Raw genomic sequence first — 22023 nt, forward strand, 5'->3', positions numbered from 1 at the left:
ACTAAAGTTGAAAGCTTTTATACAGTTCAATGAAATGAAAAGACAACCTACAATAAGGGAGAAAATATTTGCAAATGATATGAGCAGTAAGGGGTTAATATCCAACATATATAAACAGCTCATACAACAGAAAAAAAAATTTATTATAAAACAGAAGAGCTGAACAGTCAAAATTTTTCCAAAGAAGACAGGCAGATGGCCAACAGGCACAGAGAAATATGCTCAACATTGCTAATGATCAGGAAAACACAAATAAAAACCACAATGAGATATCACATCAGACCTGTCAGAATGACTATTATCAAAAAGAATACAAATAACAAATGTTGGAGGGGAAGTAGAATAAAGCGAGCTCTTGTACACTGTTGGTAGGAATGTAAATTGGTGCAGCCACTGTGGAAAACGGTATGAAGGCTTCTCAGAAAGCTAAAAACAGAACTACCATATGGCCCAGCAATTCCACTCCTGGGTATAGATCTGAAAGAAACAAAAACCCTAATTCAAAATGATACATGCACTTCTAGGTTCATTGCGGCACTACTTAAACAACTGGCAAGATGTGGAAGCAACTGAAGTGTTCATTAACTAATGAGCAGAAATTGTGTGGTGGGGGTATACCACACCTCTTCTGATACACACACACAATGGACTACTACTCAGACATAAAAAAGAATGAAGTTTTGCCATTTGCAATAACATGGACAGACTTGGAGGCTATTATTCTAAGAGAAACAAAACCAAAAGAGAGAAATACTGTGTGATATCACTTACATGTAGAATCTAAAAAATACAACAAACTAGTGAACATAACAAAAAAGAAGCAGACTCAAACCAGTGGTTACCAGTGGCGAGAAAGAGGGAGGGGCAATATAAATAAAAAGTAGAGGATTACATTATAAATAAAAAGTAGGGGATTAATAGGCATAAACTATTATGCATAGAAATCTACAAGGGTATACAATACAGTAAAGCTAATATTTTACAATAGCTATTATGAAGTATAACCTTTAAAAGTTGTGACTCATGCTTCCCTGGTGGTCCAGTGGTTAAGAATCTGCCTTGCGATGCAGGGGACACAGCTTCTGTCCCTGGTCCTGGACGATCTCACATGCCTCGGAGCAACTAAGCCCGTGTGCCACAACTGCTGGGCCCGCACTCTAGAGCCTGCGCTCTGCAGCAAGAGAAGCCACTGCAACGAGAAGGCTGCTCACCACAGCCAGAGAGCAGACCCCACTCACCACAGCCAGAGAGCAGACCCCGCTCACCACAGCCAGAGAGCAGATCCCGCTCACCACAGCCAGAGAGCAGATCCCGCTCACCACAGCCAGAGAGCAGATCCCGCTCACCACAGCCAGAGAGCAGACCCTGCTCACCACAGCCAGAGAGCAGATCCCGCTCACCACAGCCAGAGAGCAGATCCCGCTCACCACAGCCAGAGAGAGAGCAGACCCCGCTCACCACAGCCAGAGAGCAGACCCCGCTCACCACAGCCAGAGAGAGAGCAGACCCCGCTCACCACAGCCAGAGAGCAGATCCCGCTCACCACAGCCACAGAGCAGACCCCGCTCACCACAGCCAGAGAGAGAGCAGACCCCGCTCACCACAGCCAGAGAGAGAGCAGACCCCGCTCACCACAGCCAGAGAGAGAGCAGACCCCGCTCACCACAGCTAGAGAAAAGCCCATGCTCAGCAAGGAAGACAGAGTGCAGCCAGACAAACAGAGAATTCTTTTTAAAAAGTTGTGAATCACTACATTGTACACTTATAACCTATATAATAGTATACATCAACTACACTTCAATTCAGGGAAAAAAACAAAGCTCCTCCTCTTGGCCCAAAGGCAATCCTTTCATCCCACCCTAAATCTCCTCCCTATTTCTCAAGGATCAGTGGTTTCACCTTTTCCTCTTACTGGCTGCTTTCTGTCAGTATTTAAACATTCTTCAGTCTTCCCCATTTTCAAAGAAACACAATAAACAACCCTCATTGCAGTCCACTCTGCGTCTCTCCTCTAGACAGTTATCATTGTTGGTTAGTTGCTAAATCCTGTCCAATCTTTAGCAACCCCAACGCAAAATTCAAGTTAGTTTGTGAAAGAATATCTATGGATTGAATTTACTGATTAGTTATAACCAAGACAAATGATCTTGGGGAGGGGGGCAGTGATCTACCTCCAAAGAGAGGAAAGAAGCTTAAAGTTTAAGTCATTTATCCTCTACCCAAAAATATTTACTGTGGCTTTAGAGTGAATTGAATTAAAATTCTATGTTTCCTCATTATGTTTTTATGTTCAGAACATTTACTGAAACCTATCACTAACCACAGCATAACTGCAGGTTATGTTCAGAGGCATGTGAGGTTTTCTCCAATCAGGGATCGAATCCATGTCTCCTGCATTAGCAGGCAGATTCTTTACTGCTGAGTCACCAGGGAAGACCCCTCTAGAGAAATGTTGTTGTTCCGTTGCCCAGTCGTGTCCAACTCTTTGCAACCCCAGGGGGGCAGCCAGGCCTCCCTGTCCCTCACCGTCTCCTGGAGTTTGCCCAAGTTCATGTTCATTGCATCAGTGATGTCATCCAGTCATCTCATCCTCTGATGACCTCTTCTCCTTCTGCTCTCGATCTTTCCCAGCATCAGGGACTTTTCTAATGAGTCGTCTGTTCGCATCAGGTAACCAAACTACTAGTTTCTGCATCAGTCCTTCCATGAGTATTCAGGGCTGATCTCCCTTAAGACTGACTGGTTTGATCTCCTAGCTGTCTAAGGGACTTTCAAGAGTCTTCTCGAGCACCACAGTTCAAAAGCATCAATTCTTTGGTGTTCTGCCTTCTTTACCGTTCAGCTCTCACATGTCCCGTGTGTGACTACTGGGAAGACCACAGCCTTGACTATACGATCTTTGTCAGCAGCGTAATGTCTCTGCTTTTCAACACACTGTCTAGGTTTGTCATAACTTTGCTGCCAAGAAGCAATCGTCTTCTGATGGCATGGCTACAGACACCATCTGCAGGGATTTTGGAGCCCAAGAATAGGAAATCGGTCACTACTTCTACATTTTCCCCTTCAATTTGCCATCCAGTAGTGGAGTCGGATGCCATGATCTTAGTTTTTTTAATTCTTAGTCTTAAGTTGGCTCTTTCACTCTCCTCCTTCACCCTCATCCAGAGGCTTTTTAGCTCCTCTTTGCTTTCTGCCATTCGAGTGGTATCATCCACATACCGGAGGTTGTTCATGTTTCTCCTGCCTATCTTGATTCCAGCTTGTAACTCATCCTGCCCAGCATTTCTCATAATGTGCTCAGCATATAGGTTAAACAAACAGGGTAACAGCAAACAGCCCTTTCATACTCCTTTCTTGATCATGAACCAATCAATTGTTCCATATCAAGCTCTAACTGTTGCTTCTTGACCCATATACAGGTTTCTCAGGAGACAGATAGGATGGTCTAGAATTCCCATCTCTTTAAGAGCTTTCCACAGTTTGCCACGATCCACACAGTCAAAGGCTTTAGTGTAGTCGATGAAAGAGATAGATGTTTTTCTGAAATTTCTTTGCTTTTTCTATAATCCAGCAAATGCTGGCAATTTGATCTCCAGTTCCTCTTCCTTTTCTAAACCCATCTTGGACATCTAGAAGCTCTTGGTTCACATTATGCTGAAGTCTAGCATGCAAGATTTTAAGCATGACCTTACTATCCTAGCCTGGAGAATCCCAGGGACGGGGGAGCCTTGCGGGCTGCCGTCTATGGGGTCGCACAGAGTCAGACACGACTGAAGCGACTTGGTAGGAGTAGTACTAGCCTAGGAAATGAGTACAACTGTCCAGTGGTTAGCACATTCTTTGGTACTACCCTTCTTGGGAAGTATAATGAGGACTGACCTTTTCCAGTCCTGTGGCCACTCCTGGGTCATCCCGATTTGCTGACAATTCAGTTCAGTCGCTCAGTCATGTCCGACTCTTTGTGACCCCATGAACCACAGCATACCAGGCCTCCCTGTCCATCACCAACTCCCGGAGTCCACCCAAACCCATGTCCATTCAGTCAGTGATGCCATCCAGCCATCTCATCCTCTGTCATCCCCTTCTCCTCCTACCCTCAATCTTTGCCAGCACCAGGGTCTTTTCAAATGAGTCAGTTCTTCACATCAGGTGGCCAAAGTATTGGAGTTTCAGCTTCAACATCAGTCCTTCTAATGAACACCCAGGACTGATCTCCTTTAGGATAGACTGGTTGGATCTCCTTGCATTCCAAGGGACTCTCAAGAGTCTTCTCCAACACCACAGTTCAAAAGCATCAATTCTTCGATGCTCAGCTTTCTTCACAGTCCAACTCTCACATCCATACATGACCACTGGAAAAACCATAGCCTTGACTAGATGGACCTTTGTTGGCAAAGTAATGTCTCTGCTTTTTAATACGCTGTCTAGGTTGGTCATAACTTTCCTTCTAAGAAGTAAACATCTTTTAATTTCATGGCTGCAATCACCATCTGCAGTGATTTTGGAGCCCTGAAAAATAGTCTGACACTGTTTCCACTGTTTCCCCATCTATTTGCCATGAAGTGATGGGACTGGATACCATGATCTTAGTTTGCTGATTGTTGAGCTTTAAGCCAGCTTTTTCACTCTCCGCTTTCACTTTCATCAAGAGGCTCTTTAGTTCTTCTTCCCTTTCTGCCATAAGGGTGGTGTCATCTGCATATCTGAGGTTATTGATATTTCTCCTGGCAATCTTGATTCCAGCTTGTGCTTCTTCCAGTCCAGCACTTCTCATGATGTACTCTGTATATATAAGTTAAATAAGCAGGGTGATAATATACAGCCTTGACGTACTCCTTTTCCTATTTGGAACCAGTCTGTTGTTCCATGTCCAGTTCTAACTGTTGCTTCCTGACCTGCATACGGATTTCTCAAGAGACAGGTCAGGTGGTCTGGTATTCCCATCTCTTTCAGAATTTTCCACAGTTTATTGTGATTCACACAGTCAAAGGCTTTGGCATAGTCAAGAAAGCAGAAATAGATGTTTTCTGGAACTCTCTTGCTTTTTCCATGATCCAGCGGATGCTGGCAATTTGATCTCTGGTTCCTCTGCCTTTTCTAAAACCAGCTTGAACATCTGGATATTCACAGTTCACATATTGCTGAAGCCTGGCTGGGAGAATTTTTAGTATTACTTTACTAGCATGTGAGATGAGTGCAATTGTGCGGTAGTTTGAGCATTCTTTGGCATTGCTTTTCTTTGGGATTGGAATGAAAACTGACCTTTTCCAGTCCTGTGGCCACTGCTGAGTTTTCCAAATTTGCTGGCATACTGAGTACAGCACTTTCACAGCATCATCTTTCAGAATTTGAAATAGTGCAACTGGAATTCCATCACCTCCCACTAGCTTTGTGTATAGTGATGCTTCCTAAGGCCCATTTGACTTCACATTCCAGATGTCTGGCTCTAGGTGAGTGATCACACTATGGTGGTTATCTGGGTCATAAAGATTTTTTTGCATAGCTCTTCTGTGTATTCTTGCCACTTTTTCTTAATATCTTCTGCTTCTGTTAGGTCCATACCATTTCTGTCCTTTTTTGTGCCCATCTTTCATGAAATGTTCCCTTGGTATCTCTAATTTTCTTGAAGAGATGTCTAGTCTTTCCCATTCTATTGTTTTCTTCTATTTCTTTGCCCTGTTCACTGAGGAAGGCTTTCTCATCTCTCCTTTCTATTCTTTGGAACTTTGCATTCAAATGGGTATATCTTTTGTCTATAGAGATGAGAAAGTGTATCCCCATTGGGATAACTCTGAGTAAAGAAATACATATTTGAACAGGAAGTGTGTAATATTCAATAGGTAGGAAAAGGCACAAGCCTACTACCAACTTTACTGCTTCTCTCCTGGCTTTTTGGAACAGATTCCAAAAGCCCTGCCCCGGACTTCCCTGATGGCACAATGGATAAGAATCTACCTGCTAGTGCAGGGGACATGGGTTAGATCCCTGGTCCAGGAAGATTCCACATGCTGTGGAACAACTAGGCCCAGGTGCCACAACCACTGAGCCTATGGGCCTAGAGCCTGTGTCCACAGCAAGAGAAGCCACCACAATGAGAACCCATGCACCACAGCTAGAGAGTAGCCCCCGGTCTCTGCAACTAGAGAAAGCCTGCACACAGCAACAAAGACCCAGTGCTATCAAAAATAAGTAAACATAAGATCTTTCCCTTTTAGCTCTTTCTCTTTACTCTTCCACTTGCTAAGGAGTCTTGTCAGTAAACAAAGGAATCCGTACCACTTCCTACCCTTTTCCCTGCAGCCAAATTCATCATGTGAACCCAATTTCACCCACCCCCTTGCACCTCTATCTCCCCCTACCCACAACCCCACTCCGTTTAGAATAAAGGTCTAATACCACCTTGAAGACCCACCTCTTTCTTCTGAGGCTATTCACTTTGCTCGTCTCCAGGGATCTCCCTTAGCTAACAAAACAATGTCCAAAAGTGCGGCCCAAGTGTCTAACGTGGTGACATGCTTGAGAGGAAACAACGCTTGAAGTACAAACCTTTGTTCATAAATTGATCTCAGGTCTATCCAGACTAAAGGCAGATCCTCTGTGAGAGAATTACCAAAGGGCTGCAAGAAACTACTCAATATCAAGAAGGGCTGAAAAGCAAAAACAAATATTCGCCTCATGGCACCTGCTGTAAATCCCCAAGATTTACAGTCAGTAAGAGTGGTGTGCAGCTGCAATCATGCCTCATGCTGGGATGATAACTGTTCTAGAAACCAGGTGTTTTTTGTGTCTGGGCTTCATCACCAGACCCAGCCAAGCCTCGGGCCATATGACTTTGTCATGTAGCAGGTGGCATGTCAAGCAGTCCCAGGTCCAACTTCAGAAACTAAGCCAGGTCTGCCTTTACATAGCAAAGTGGGCCGGACATTCTGACCACCAGAGTCCAAGAGCAGAAGGATGGCAACCTTCACAGACGCAGAGGTGTGCAGACACAAGGCCGACCTACCCCTTCCTCGCCAACCTCCAGTGGAGCACCTAGGTGACAACATCTCCACATTTCCCTGCAGGGAATAGTGTTATGTATTCAGAGATATGGACCAGAGTCTCTGCTGAGTTTACAAGGTTCAGAAAAGATGGTTAGTAAAATCTTGATTTTTGTTGATTTATGTCAGTAAAATCCCACCAAAGCTAAAAAAAAAAAAAAAAGGCATCCTGATAGTGGCATGGTTGTTTTGTTTGTGTTTTTCATTCTATAAAAATGTGCCCATCAGGGCAGGCATGGGACTGAGAAATGATGAAACTGAGGGACAAGAGAGAGAAGAGATGCCTTCTGCTCATCTCCACCTTAGTCCTCTTTCTGGGGAAGAAAATAAAGGAGAGGAGAGAGGTATTTCCGTCCTTTTTCCTTCCCATGGTTAACCATGATCCTGCCACTTCTTGTTTTTAAGGTCTTTATGATCATTAATAAGTTGTTTTGGAAATTCTTTTACTACCTGCATTCCTCCGCTTTGGCCACATCTTCACATGAATGATTTTATTATTCTGGCCTTGGCAGGGACAGAGAGGATTTCTGGGTGATATGTTTATTGTTGTAAGTGACACAGGCAAGGATAATTTAGAACAGGTCAAAGGGCCAGTTTTTGTTTTGCAAAGAAGGAGAGCATATGGGGGAGGGGGGCATGATGGGGAGGAGAGAGGGAATGTAGGGTTCCACTGGGGGCTCACAGCTCAGGCATGGGGCAGGACTACTGCTCCAGAGAAAAGGTTTGTCCTCATTCTCCTGAGCTTGTGGGTAACAAACAGAAAGCATCCTTCAACATCCAGCCCTCCAAGGATTCAAATATTTCCAGGACAATATCTGAAGCCACTCTGCACTCTACATTCCATGAGGCACTCTTTATACTTGGGTATAAAGAGAAGTGAAGACTAGCATCTTAAAACCAAATGTGATATTCACAAGCCATTTCTCCATACTGCTCTTATCTTTTCCTACCAACTACATGTCTTTTATACACAAGCCTAGTTCTTTTCATGAGTATCAACCGTAGGTTTTTCAAAATGAAAAGCAACATTTGAGAATGTTCCACTTCTCTCTCTTGTTGAGGTCTTTAGATTCTTAGAAACAAAGGATGTTATTTTATTGGCAAAATGAAGCCCAAACCCTAAGGTTTATGTTGTTTAGTAAGCAGGTGGCATAGATTACATTTTTTTTTCATGAATCAGGACCCAGAAACCCTGTGCTTAAATCAAATCAGTTAATACAACTACTCAGCATAAAGGTGGCCTGATTCAAGAATCAGACCCTTGACTCCCTCCCATTCTCAAACTGCCTCTGTCCACCAGTTCCCACTAAGTCCAGGGATCACTTGGCTTTGACCTTGCCTGGTGGGTCTTTTCTACCCCATCACCCAGACATGGACTTCTTTGGATATACAAGATAAGCAGCATATAGTACATGCCTCCAACCCACGTTCTCAACAGAGGATGTTTCCAGGCCTATCCTGGAGGAAACCTGGAGGCAGAAGGAATGGTGTTCTGCTTAGTCTGGGCCATCTGGGACCTTTATCAAAAAAGCACAAAATTGCAAGGCAAAAGTGGGGGCAGCATGCAATAGGAAGAACATTTACCAGATCTTGAAAACCTGTAATATGTGGGCATCATACTAGGACTAGTTCATCTCCACTGCACAGCAATGCTGCCCCTCAGGGATGAGGATCATCAGAGGCAGAGAAGGCATCCAGCTCTCAGGTCTTAGCTGGGGACTAAGCTATATAACCTGAAACACTGCCCAAGTAACTCCAAGGTGTTGGTACTCCTCTGGGTCATCAGTCACAGGTCAGATGTCACTCAATGAGTTGTCAACAGCCTGATTCTGTGAGAGCCTTGCAACGCAATGTGTAGAACAATCCTGAGATTGACCACGTGTCCCCACCCCCTCAATACAGATAACCCTGCGGCCCTGATACGTTGAGCCACGGGGCTCAGTCTCTGTACAGAGCTGGACCTCAAGAATCAGAGTTTCTAAGTCAAGAGTAATTAAAAAGGAAATATTCTTTGTTTATATTCTTGATGTATGGTCAAGGGGACCTCAATTCAAAATCTATAGCATAACTTCAAAAACGCTCAAGTTCTCTTTCACCACCACCAACATCACTACCACCACCCAAGCTGAACTAGAGCTTATGTGCAAAAGCCCAAAACTCCTTTTTCTGCAGCAGCCCTCACCGCCTTTCAAGTTATTACTTCCCTTTAATACTTTAAGCCTTTCCATGTAGGTCAATTTGCAATTCCTGCCCCATGGCCCCACCCCTGCCCCAGCCCCAAGCAAGAATCCTTGCTCACTAAAAGAGTGATGGGGAAAACTAAACTGGCTAATAAATGCAGGATTCTCTTTCAGAGATTCTGAGTAAATTAACATTAAGGCGTTAATAGCACGTATTGGCAGTGCACATTAATGTAATATTGAACATTAGGTTAATGTACGTTACTCCATCAGTGCTCTGCACTCATACATTCACACCATGCCCTCACCTCGATGTGGTCAGGCCTTCCATCGGCGTGCACGCTCTCTGGTAATCCATCTTGGGCTTGAAGGACTCTCTGGGCAGGTAAGAGTGATAGACAGGGTAGTTCTCGGTATATTCGGAGAGAAGACATGGTTTCTCTGTTTTGTCATAAATCTTGGTAGGGAGGTGTGGACAATGATGCCGCCTAGTTAAAAAAGAAAAATGGAACGTGAGGCTGGTTACCTTCTTGCGAAGAATACATTCAGGCTGCTACCTACTCAAAATGTGACCCAGAGTATAGAATCATGACGGCCAACATTGAAAGCAGGAGTTTAACCCTTCTTTTTCTCTACTCAACTATATGAAGTGGCCAGAATTTTTTAAATGATCTGTAACTGCAATTGGTTAATTGTCAAAATTCCTTCGATCATAAAGTTACAAAGCATAGCTGATGACCAGCCCTCACATGCATCATGCCTCTCATTTAAATACTGAAACACTCACATACTATAGGGAAATGGTTGTGGCCCCCGAGGCATCTGAATGCCAACCCAGTCCCTCCGAAGACCCCACTTCACCTCCCAGCCACCCAGCAATTAAAGGCTTAACATCTGACCTAACAGGGGGCTCCAAGGCTATGCTCAAGGGCCAGGTTTACTATCTTTCCTCATTGGTTCCTGGGTCAATTGAGAATATCACCCTCATACACAAGTGGCATCACACAGAGCAGAACCACCTCAGTTCTGAGCATATACCACCGACTACGTGAAAACATTTTTGCACTGAAAGTCTGGTTCCTTTCTTCTTTCAGGTCTAATTTTGGTTGTTGCCTCCTTAGACTTCGCTGATCATCTTAACCTAAAAGACACCCCATCTGCCCCTCCCATCACTCACAGAGTTTCTCTCATCACGTGTATGACTTTCCCATCACTTACTACTATCTGTAACTTGCACTTCTGTTGATGAATTTATTATCTATCAAGCTCAGCACCATGTTCTGTCTTGTTCACTGCTACATCTCTAGCACCCCTCATATCCTGCCTGCCATATAGCAGGCACTCAAAATAACATTTATTAAGCAAATACTGGGGCTTCCCTGGTGGCTCAGTGGTAAAGAATCACCTGCCAATGCAGGAGACATAGGTTCGATCCCTGGTCCGGGAAGATCCCACATGCTGTGGAGCAACTAAGGCCATGCGCCACAACAACCGGGCCTATGCTCTGGAGCCCAGGAGCAGCCCACGTGCCGCAACTAGAGAGTAGGCCTCACTCTCCCCAACCAGAGAAAAGCCCACACAGCAAAAAGACCCAGCACAGCCAAAAACAACAAATTTTAAACACAAATATTGGACATATGAATGAATTATTAAATAAACGTTATCCCTCATTATCCAGGTTGATGACTAATAGATAATAACTTGAATTTATAGTGTATAGTGAGTTTTTCCATTTATTATTATTTCCATTTACAGTTTATAGTGAGTTATTCTATTACCATAAGCACCTTAAGAAACAATCATATTATTCTACTTACAGGTGAATAAAGGGCAGCTATTTGAGCTGTCAAAGCTAAGTAGTATATCAATTATTTGTACACCCACACACAATCCTTACAAACCAGCTGGGTATCTCTATCATCAGACACCAATACATCAACAAAGCTCCATATTAGTGATCTCAAAACTTAGAGATCAGAAATGACATCCAGAATGTATATCCAGAAATGACATCAAATTTTTTTAATAACTTTTTTATACTAAACCAATTCTAAGATCATGGCATCTGGTCCTATCACTTCATGGCAAAAAGGTGGGGAAACAGTGCAAACAGTGACAGACTATTTTGGGGGCTCCAAAATCACTGCAGATGGTGCCTGCAGCCATGAAATTAAAAAACGCTTACTTCTTGGAAGAAAAGTTATGGCCAACCTAGATAGCATATTAAAAAGTAGAGACATTACTTTGCCAACAAAGGTCTGTCTAGTCAAAGCTCTAGTTCTTCCCGTAGTCATGTATGCATGTGAGAGCTGGACTATAAAGAAAGCTGAGTGCTGAAGAATTGATGCTTTTGAACTGCGGTGTTGGAGAAGACTCTTGAGAGTCCCGTGGACTGCAAGGAGATCCAACCAATCCATCCTAAAGGAGATCAGTCCTGGGTGTTCATTGGAAGGACTGATGATGAAGCTGAAACTCCAGTACTTTGGCCACCTCATGCGAAGAGCTGACTCATTGGAAAAGACCCTGATGCTGGGAAAGACTGAGGGTAGGAGGAGAAGGAGACGACAGAGGACGAGATGGTTGGATGGCATCACCAACTCAATGGACGTGACTTGAGTAAACTCCAGGAACTGGTGATGGACAGGGAAGCCTGGCATGCTGCAGTCCATGGGGTGGCAAAGAGTCAGACACAACTGAACGACTGAACTGAACTGAATTCTAATTACAGAAACTAAAATACATAGTACTCTGGGGCATCACATCAGAGAAAAAAGAAACAGACAAACAGAGAACTCATTACTGCTTCAGCCAAAAGCTGGTTTCCAGGCAACAGTTAGCGTGCTGCTCCTGTTGTTAATAAGTGCAACCCTCTACATAAACATTGCTGCCATCACTATAGCTACTGTGTGCCTCTCTTCAACCTCCAACCCCCAGGGAAAATGATCAACACCTGTATTGTTTATATGGCTAGAACTGCACATGGACAAGTATCCCTAGTAATAGCCCTATTTTCATTTCACATGTAGATTTGTCTATCAGATTAGGATTCCCTCAAACCTCAAATCAAAAGCCAAGATGTGCTGGTTACTCAAAAATATTTCTGCAGATATATTTTATTTACCCACACTCTGAGGGGAAAAAATCAATACATTACTAAGGGTAACTTAAGAGGGTACAAACTTACCATATTTACTTTTTCACTTCTGTTGTAAGAGTACCATTGGTTCTAAAAGATGCTAGTTCCTGGAAGAAAAACTATGACCAACCTAGACAGCATATTAAAAAGCAGAAACATTACTTTGCTGACAAAAGTCTGTATAGTCAAAGCTATGACTTTTCCAGCAGTCGTGTATGGATGTGAGAGTTGGACTATAAAGAAAGCTGAGTGTTGAAGAATTTATGCTTTTCAACTGCGGTGTTAGAGGAGACTCTTGAGAGTCCCTTGAACTGCAAGGAAATCAAACCAGTCCATCCTAAAGAAAATTAGTCCTGAATATTCATTGGAAGGACTGATGCTGAAGCTGAAACTCCAATACTTTGGCCACCTGATGTGAAGAACTGACTCATTGGAAGAGACCGTGATGCTGGCAAAGATTGAAGGCAGGAGGAGGGGATGACAGAGTATGAGATGGTTTGGTGGATGGCATCACCAACTCAACAGACAGGAGTCTGAGTAAACTCTGGGAGCTGGTGATGGACAGGAAAGCCTGGCGCGCTCCAGTCCATGGGGTCACAAAGAGTCAGACACAACTGAGTGACTGAACTGAACTGATAGTATGAATATCTGAATTTCAGTGTTAAATACATTCAAAAGTTTCTCTTTTTTAATTAATTATTTGGCTGCACTGGGTCCTTGTTGCTTTGTATTGGCTTTTTCTAGCTGCAGAGAGCAGGGTTATTCTTCACTGTAGTTTGAGGGCTTCTCATTGCTGTGGCTACTCTTCTTGTGGAGCACAAGCTTTAGGCATGCAGGCATCAGTAGCTGCAACTCACAGACTCAGTAGTTGTGGTACATGGGCTTAGCTGCTCTGCAGCATGTGGAATCCTCCCAAAATCAGGGTTCAGACTTGTGTCTACTGCATTAGCAGACAGATTCTTACCCACTGCACCACCTGGGAAGTCCCAAAAGTTTACTCTTTTAAAAATGTTCATTAAAAAAAAATGTACATTACTGGTATTTAACGTATGAAGATGCATATTTATATTTTATATATATTTAATAGGGCTTCCCTGGTAGCTCAGATAGTAAACAATCTGCAAGTATCTCTTAAGTATAGGCACAGAAATGAGTGCTCTATTTTGTTTTGTTTACTATGAAATACATTTCCCACAGTATATGTTAGATATTGTTAGCATTACTAGGCTCAAAATCAGTCCAATTATCTGAAATTTCAGCTTAAGCCAATTAGTACCCTATCATTTTGGGATGCCTACAAACCTCAAATCAAAAGCCAAGATGTGTTGGCTACCCAAAAATATCTCTGCAGATATATTTTATTCACCCACACTTCGGAGAGAAAAATCAAGATTTTATTAAGGGTTACTTTATTGCAAGTGCCTGAATCTAAGTTAACTCCAGACTTAAAAGAATTTTCCCTCTCTAGTGCGCTTGCTTTTTAAACCAGTAAAACTTTGCTTTTATATAACCTCCTTTCCATATTGTTATTTTTTCAAATTGTAACATGTTATAAAGGTTCATTACTACAGAAAAATAAACTCAATGGCAAAAAATACATTATAACTGGCATCATGAGAGAGGATTTCAGTATAGTAATACACTTGCCTCCAGGCATTGATATTCCATTAAATGGACTTTATATATTTACAGGGAAGATTTTATTTGAGATGTTGCTAGGTTAACTAAGACTTTCCTGGTGGCTCAGACGATAAAGTGTCTGCCTACAATGCAGGAGACCAGGGTTCAATCCCTGGGTCGGGAAGATCCTTTGGAAAAGGAAATGGCACCCCACTCCAGTAGTCTTGCCTGGAAAATCCCATGGACAGAGGAGCGTGGTAGGCTACAGTTCATGGGGTCGCAAAGAGTCAGATACGACTGAGCGACTTCACTTTCACTTTCTTTAGTTACCTAAGACCTTGTTTCACTTTGAAATATCAAAGACTCTCAGAAACTCAATGTTTCATCACCTGAGTGTGCTCACGCAGCGACCTTCTTTCCTCATCTGTACCCACTCCAAACTGAAAGTCCCTCTCAAGACCCCAAGTACTGTGTCTTCACCTTATTGGTCTTTATCGGGAGTTCCTCAGGGATAAAAACCAAGTCTTACACTTGTGTGTTCTGGAAACTAGCTAGCCTGATATTTCAGATATTTTAGGAGCTGGATGGACAATGTATAGGAGGATAAACTACTGGAGAAAGATATGGACAAAGACACGACTGATTTGTGCTAATATTATTAGTAGAGCCAAAAGGGAAAAGGCAGAGCAGATTCTGTTTTTATGGACCTAGTGTCTAAATACAGAGTGTGGGATCACAATGCATGGTTTATTTGAAAGTGGTCTTAACAATCATGAACCAAAGAAACACAGCTCTTCGTTCTAGCTCTCTGATACCTGTACCAATTACCTCAGTCACCCAGCTCAGGAGAACATTCAAACAAGCCTAGATAGGCCAGCAGACCAAGAAAAGAGAGAGAGAGTAAGGTCTCCTTAATCTATCAGAACTCGGAAGTTTTTCCACTCCAAGAATTACTAAAGGACCAGCAATAAAAGGAAATAATCCTAATATTTTCTGCATTGGTAAAGGGACAATAGAGACCTTTCAAGAGAACCCAGAAAAAAAGTTGTTAACAACAGTTGATTCCAAATTAGAATTATAGAATTTTTAAATGGAAAACATCTGATCCAACATCCTCCCTATGCAGATGAAAAATCTGAAACTCAGAGAACCATGCAACCTAGCCAGAGAGAGAACCTAGACAACATATTAAAAAGCAAAGACATTACTTTGCCAACAAAGGTCCATCTAGTCAAGGCTATGGTTTTTCCAGTAGTCATGTATGGATGTGAGGGTTGGACTATAAAGAAAGCTGAGTGCCAAAGAAATGATGCTTTTGAACTGCAGTGTTGGAGAAGACAGAGTCCCTTGGACTGCAAGGAGATCCAACCAGTCCATCCAAAAGGAAATCAGTCCTTTGAATATTCATTGGAAGGACTGATGTTGAAGCTGAAACTCCAATACTTTGGCCACCTGATGCAAAGAACTGACTCACTAGAAAAGACCCTGATGCTGGGAAAAATTGAAGGTGGGAGGAGAAGGGGACGACAGAAGATGAGATGGTTGGATGGCATCACTGACTCAATGGACATGAGTTTGAGCAAGCTCTGGGAGTTGGTGATGGACAGGGAGGCCTGGTGTGCTGCAGTTCATGAGGTCACAAAGAGTTGGACATGATTGAGTGACTGAACTGAACTGAACTTCCTTACTACATTCTCAAAATCTAATGTGTGTCTCACATTGTCAGCACATATCAGGACCACCACATTTCCAGGGCTCAAGCCACATGTGGTGGTGGCTTCCCTGCTGAGAAGGGCAGGTCTAGTATCTGAAGGTACAGACAAAAGAACTGCAAGCACTTGGGTGCTGGAAGCTCTCCTGACAAATGCCTAGAAATACTTTTGTTGACAAATAGGGTATTTGCCTCTTAGACTCTCTGGTCTGCCTTCATGTAACAGAATCAAGGCATATATTAAAAGACATGAAAAATTAATAGGCAGATTTTTTCATTATCTCCTCACTCCACAGAGCTATCTCCAGTTTTAGGCACCCTAAGCTAACCTCTTTCCTGCCACCTCCACTTTTTCAAAATGTTCCCCTTCCTTCAGGGCCGATCATGAATGCCACTTCTACCACCATCATCACCACCGCCGCCGCCACCACAGGGAGCTACCGATGATCCCGCTGCACTCTGCTGCAGGCCGTCACTTTCTATCTCTGTGCCTGGCATTGTGTCCCTACCTCTTTGAGGACCCCGTTACTGTCTGCTCTGCCTTCCATGCTTCTCTACTTAAAAATTTTGATGTTAAGAATTTTCATGGTTGCAAACAAAGCTGTTCATCAGGGAGAAAGTATGGTAATTCTTCTTGCCACCAAGAGGCAGCATGATATTCAAAGTGGATAACCGGCAAGAACCTACTGCATGGCACAGGGGACTCTACTCAATGTCATGTCACAGCCTGGATGGGAGGGGCGTTGGGGGGAGAATGGATACATGTATATGCATGGCTGAGTCCCTTCGTTGTCCACCTGTAACTCACAATATTGTTAATCGGCTATACCTCAGTACAAAATAAAAAGTTTCAAGTTTGAATAAAGAAAAAGAGGCGTCATGAATCGTAGCTGCTGTAACTTTAGATTTTTCAAACAAATGAACTTCTAATAGTTCTTTAGAACCCAATCTGTTTGTAAGCAGGACAGCATTTGGTGGGTACCAGTGACTCATCTGGCCTCTACTGTGGTCTTTTAGAATCTCTTGCTAAACCCTGTGGGCAGTGAAGAGGACTCTCTACTCCACGGTGCAGACAGCATGGCAGAAAGGGACTTTGGAAGAAGGAAGACTGTTTTCCAGTCCTAGCTCTGCCACTGACTGCTTGTATAATGTTGAGAAAATTACTTAACTCTTCTGAACTTTGATTTCCTCCCCTACAGTATGAGGATAACAACTTCTACTTAGTGTGATTGTGTGGATTAAAGCAGATAACTGGAAAGAAAATGTCTAGCCCAGCCTAAGGCAAGCACTCTGTGATTAATAGGCTATGTTAATTGAGCAATTATTACACATCACATGGGCTAAGAGTTCTACATCTCATCCTGTCTAACCCTCACAGCAGTGCCATAATGGAAGCTCTCTTATTTTCCCCATTTTACAAACATGAAAATTGAGGTTTATCTCACTCAAGGTCACATAGCCAGAAGGTAACAAAGTCAGGACTAGAACCTCAGGCCTTTTGCCTGATTCCAAAGCCTGTACTCTTAACCACAGTCATATCTACTGTGTGGCTTAGTGGGATGCCAGCCTATACCAGACACCTCTGTTTCCTGGCTGCTCTGCCCTTCCCTGTTGTCTTAGCTACCCTCAGCCTTCCAAGAAAGAATGCACTCCCCTTTCCTGACGATCCCAAAACCTTTCAAATACAAACCAAAAATAGATGCAATTCCAAGTGCTTTTTAAGACTCTGATCTCTCCACAGAACTTTTTTTTTACTGTCTAAAAAACAGTCTCATAGTAACAACCAGGAAAACAAAGAACACAGAACACTGGGTCTAGAAGGATGCTTGAGATCAGCCAACCCCTTTGGCTTCATCAGTCAGATGTGGCCACTGAGAATAAGACATGCCAAGCTTCTGCCCAAGGTCACACAGCCGGTCAGTAGCAATATCCACTCCAGGTCACATATCAACTCCCACATCATTGACTTCCATTTACAACCTGATTTAAAACTCAAAATGCAGCTCTTAGAGGATTTGCAGCACATTTTCCCCTTTGCTCAGTAGTTGGGAGCCTGTGACCTGTCACAGCTGCTGTGCAAGGGAGGAAATGTTTCAAGCAGAAGATGCGTTCTTGTTCTAGGAGAGGGGAAGGTGCCAACCATCACCAAATCTCAAGTCAAAAAGTCTTCATTCTATACCGATGGTTTAGAATGATTCCAAGGTAGAGCATACTCCAGGAGATGGTGAAGGACAGGGAAGCCTGGCGTGCTACAGTCCATAGGGTGACAAACAACAACAGTTGTTAGCAACTGAACAACAACAAGGTATCTAGAGTTAACAAGAACTCTGAGACCCTAGAGGCAGGTCCTCTCAGAGGAGGACCTACATCTTTGAATGGTCTTCTCCTGGACAGTTCACAAAGCCAACCCAGTTAGCCTCTAAGCATGGACAAAGCTAGTGCTTTCACCAAAGTGCATCTGTATCTATTTGCAGTGGTTTATAAACTTTTAAAATATTTTCTAAAATTTGTTCTCTCATATCTATAACATACCCAGAGGCAAAGGGAGAAATGAAAATGCTTTTATGAACTGAAAAATAAGACCACTGTTGAAGATACATATATTTCATACCAATCTTAAGATGACTCACATTTCCTCTTCTACGCCGATCTTTAGAGAAACACAGTGGTGGGAGAAATCTGAATTACTCACGCCTTTATCCTGCCTGTGGTGTTAGGGAATTGAACAGTGATTATAAAGTAAACCTTTGGTAATGACTAATACCAAGACAAAATTTCATGCAAAGATGGGCTTGATAAAGGACAGAAATGGTATGGACCTAACAGCTGCTGCTGCTAAGACGCTTCAGTCATGTCCAACTCTGTGCGACCCCATAGACAGCAGCCCACCAGGCTCTCCCGTCCCTGGGATTCTCCAGGCAAGAACACTGGAGTGGGTTGCCATTTCCTTCTCCATGGACCTAACAGAAGCAGAAGATATTAAGAAGAGGTGGCAAGAATACACAGAAGAACTATACAAAAAAGATCTTCACGACCCATGATGGTATGAACACTCACCTAGAGCCAGACATCCTGGAACACGAAGTCAAGTGGGCCTTAGGAAGTATCACTACAAACTAAGATAGTGGAGATGATGGAATTCCAGTTGAGCTATTTCAAATCCTGGAAGATGATGCTGTGAAAGTGCTGCACTCAGTATGTCAGCAAATTTGGAAAACTCAGCAGTGGACATGGGACTGGAAAAGGTCAGATTTCATTCCAATCCCTAAGAAAGGCAATGCCAAATAATGTTCAAACTACCGCACAATTGCACTCATCTCACATGCTAGTAAAGTAAAGCTCAAAATTCTCCAAGCCAGGCTTCAGCAGTACATGAACTGTGAACTTCCAGATGTTCAAGCTGGTTTTAGAAAAGGCAGAGGAACCAGAAATCAAATTGCCAACATCTGCTAGATCATCAAAAAAGCAAAAGAAACATCTATTTCTACTGTATTGACTATGCCAAAGCCACTGACTGTGGATCACTACAAACTGGAAAATTCTGAGAGATGGGAATAACAGACCACCTGACCTGCCTCTTGAGAAATCAGTATGCAGGTCAGGAAGCAACAGTTAGAACTGGACATGGAACAACAGACTGGTTCCAAATAGGAAAAGGAGTACGTCAAGGCTGTATATTGTCACCCTGCTTATTTAACTTATATGCAGAGTACATCATGAGAAAGGCTGGGCTGGAAGAAACACAAGCTGGAATCAAGATTGCCAGGAGAAATATCAATAACCTCAGATATGCAGATGACACCACCCTTATGGCAGAAAGCGAAGAAGAACTAAGAGCTTCTTGATGAAAGTGAAAGAGGACAGGGAAAAAGTTGGCTTAAAGCTCAACATTCAGAAAACTAAGATCACGGCATCTGGTTCCATCAGTTCATGGCAAATAGATGAGGAAACAATGGAAACAGTAGCAGACTTTATTTTTCGGGTCTGCAAAATCACTGCAGATGGTGACTGCAGCCATGAAATTGAGAGACACTTGCTCCTTGGAAGAAAAGTTATGACCAACCTAGATAGCATATTAAAAAGCAGACACATTACTTTGCCAACAAAGGTCCATCTAGTCAAAGCTATGGTTTTTCCAGTAGTCATGTATGGATGTGAGAGTTGGACTATAAAGAAAGCTGAGCACCGAAGAACTGACGCTTTTGAACTGTGGTGTTGGAGAAGGTTCTTGAGAGTCCCTTGGACTGCAAGGAGATCCAACCAGTCCATCCAAAAAGAAATTAGTCCTGAATATTCATTGGAAGGACTGATGTTGAAGCTAAAACTCCAATACTTTGGACACCTGATATGAAGAACTGACTCATTTGAAGAGTATGATGCTGGGAAAGATTGAAGGCAGGAGGAGAAGGGGACAACAGAGGATGAGATGATTGGAGGACATCACTGACTCAATGGACATGAGTTTGAGTAAACGCCAAGAGTTGGTGATGGACAGGGAGGCCTGGCGTGCTGCAGTCCATGGGGTTGCAAAGAGTCGGACACGACTGAGTGACTGAACTGAATCCTTCAGGGGACCAGATTCTTGGTAAGAGAAAGCAGGGCCATCTGGTACAAATTCGATGAATAGATACAACTGATGCACGAACTAGCAGTGACTCCCTAGGAGCCACACTAAAAAGCTACACATCTCAACCAAGTGAGTGAGAATGCCCATCTTGCCATGCAGCCGTGTCTGTCAAGGTTGCTGGGTTAGGGAAGTGCGGGTAGGGGGTAAATGTATGAATGAACCTATCAATGAAAAAGGAGGAAAGAGAGGGAAAGAATTCTGGTGGAAATGTCCCCCAACTGTTGAAAATGGTGACATACAGGAATCAAACTTTGGAAGACATCTAGAAATGACAAAGCATACAAATATGAAAGCAGTTGCCAAGATGAGAAAAGAGGACTGAAAACAAGGCCAACGTTTTGAAGAACACCAAATTTAGGATGCAAAGCAAAGCTCAGAGGAAAACACTGACAAAGAGAAGACAATTCAGGGACAGGCCAAATAAAGGATTTAAAATCTTTAGCAGTTAAATACCACAGAAAAATCTCGTATGGTGACTAGAAAGCAGCTTTAGCAGAGCAGCTGGGCAGGAACCCAGGAATGGATGCTGCTGACAAAGCAGAGGAGGGCAGGGAAGCCATATTGAAAAATCTGGTGACAAAACCAACAAAAATGTCCATTAGGAGCTCTAGAAATTACTCAAGACAGGCACAAGAATTGTAGGCTGTGATTATCATCATGGGGTACTGGGTAACAGAAGTGAAAGCAGGTCTTCTCTGCAGGTAGAGAAACAGAGTATCAGTCAGGGATTCTTTGATGAGCAAAAACAATTGAAGAAGCCAGAGCCTGGATATAATGAAGGAAATATGATTAAGTTGGGGGGCGGGGCAGCATGGCAGGGAGAGATATGATTGTGGCAGATACGATTAAGGTTGGGGAGGGCCCCCAGTGGGGAGGTGGGTGGGGTTCAAGGCAAGGGACAATTTGAAAGGAGAGATGTGAATCTGAGCAGCACCAGTCTGGAGGCCTTGATGCAAGGCACAAAGGCATCAAGACAAAGCAAACAGAGGAGGCAGAAGGCTCAAAGCATCCATAGGGCAGCCTAGGGAGGGTGCTAAAGCAGCAACCAGAAAGAAGGCCAACTTGATTCCAAGGACTAGCGATGCCAAGGGAGAGGGCCCAACCAGGACATGGTGTAGCGAGGCTCAGAAGCTCTGGGAAAAGATACTCTGCTTCAGCAGAGTGGGAGGCAGAGGGTTTGTGGGGTGGCAGGCACCAACAAGAGGAGCTCTGCTGGGATGTGCAGCCACCAGGCTGAGTGGGCAGGAAGGCAGTCAGCAAGAACCTGTGGTCCATGGGGAAATCAAGAGCCTGGAGAGAGTGACAGAGAATACATTCGGAGCCATGAAGGGGATCCCAGAGGCTCTCCTTGCCCATTCCTCCTTGGCAGATGGAAGAAAGAAGAGTTTCTTTTGTGGAAAAAAAAAAAGTTAGGTGAATTGAGGAAATCTCTTCAATGAGGTGCAGTTGGAACCTAGAGCCTGTTATACAGAGTGAAGTAAGTCAGAAAGAGAAAAACAAGTATTGTATTTTAATGCATATATATGGAATCTAGGAAAATGGTACTCATGAACCTATTCACAAGGCAGAAATAGAGACTCATACATAGAGAACAGACTTAAGACTCAGAAGGGGGAGGAGAGGATGGGATAAATTGAGAGTAGCACTGAAATATATACATTACCATAAATAAAACAGATAGCTAATGGGAATTTGCTGTGTAACACAGG

At 43.3% G+C, this 22023-nt stretch overlaps 1 protein-coding gene across 1 annotated transcript in view; it reads right to left on the minus strand.

The window, feature by feature from the left end:
• Positions 1-22023, minus strand: part of SAXO1 (stabilizer of axonemal microtubules 1) — a 111117-nt gene that overhangs the window by 20800 nt on the left and 68294 nt on the right. Inside the window, exon 2 of the mRNA XM_027963921.3 lies at positions 9529-9708. Within this exon, the coding sequence (XP_027819722.3) occupies positions 9529-9708 (180 nt within the window). The remainder of the gene's footprint in view (positions 1-9528; positions 9709-22023) is intronic.

Source organism: Ovis aries, chromosome 2 (genome assembly GCF_016772045.2).
Source record: "Ovis aries strain OAR_USU_Benz2616 breed Rambouillet chromosome 2, ARS-UI_Ramb_v3.0, whole genome shotgun sequence".
NCBI lineage: Eukaryota > Metazoa > Chordata > Mammalia > Artiodactyla > Bovidae > Ovis > Ovis aries.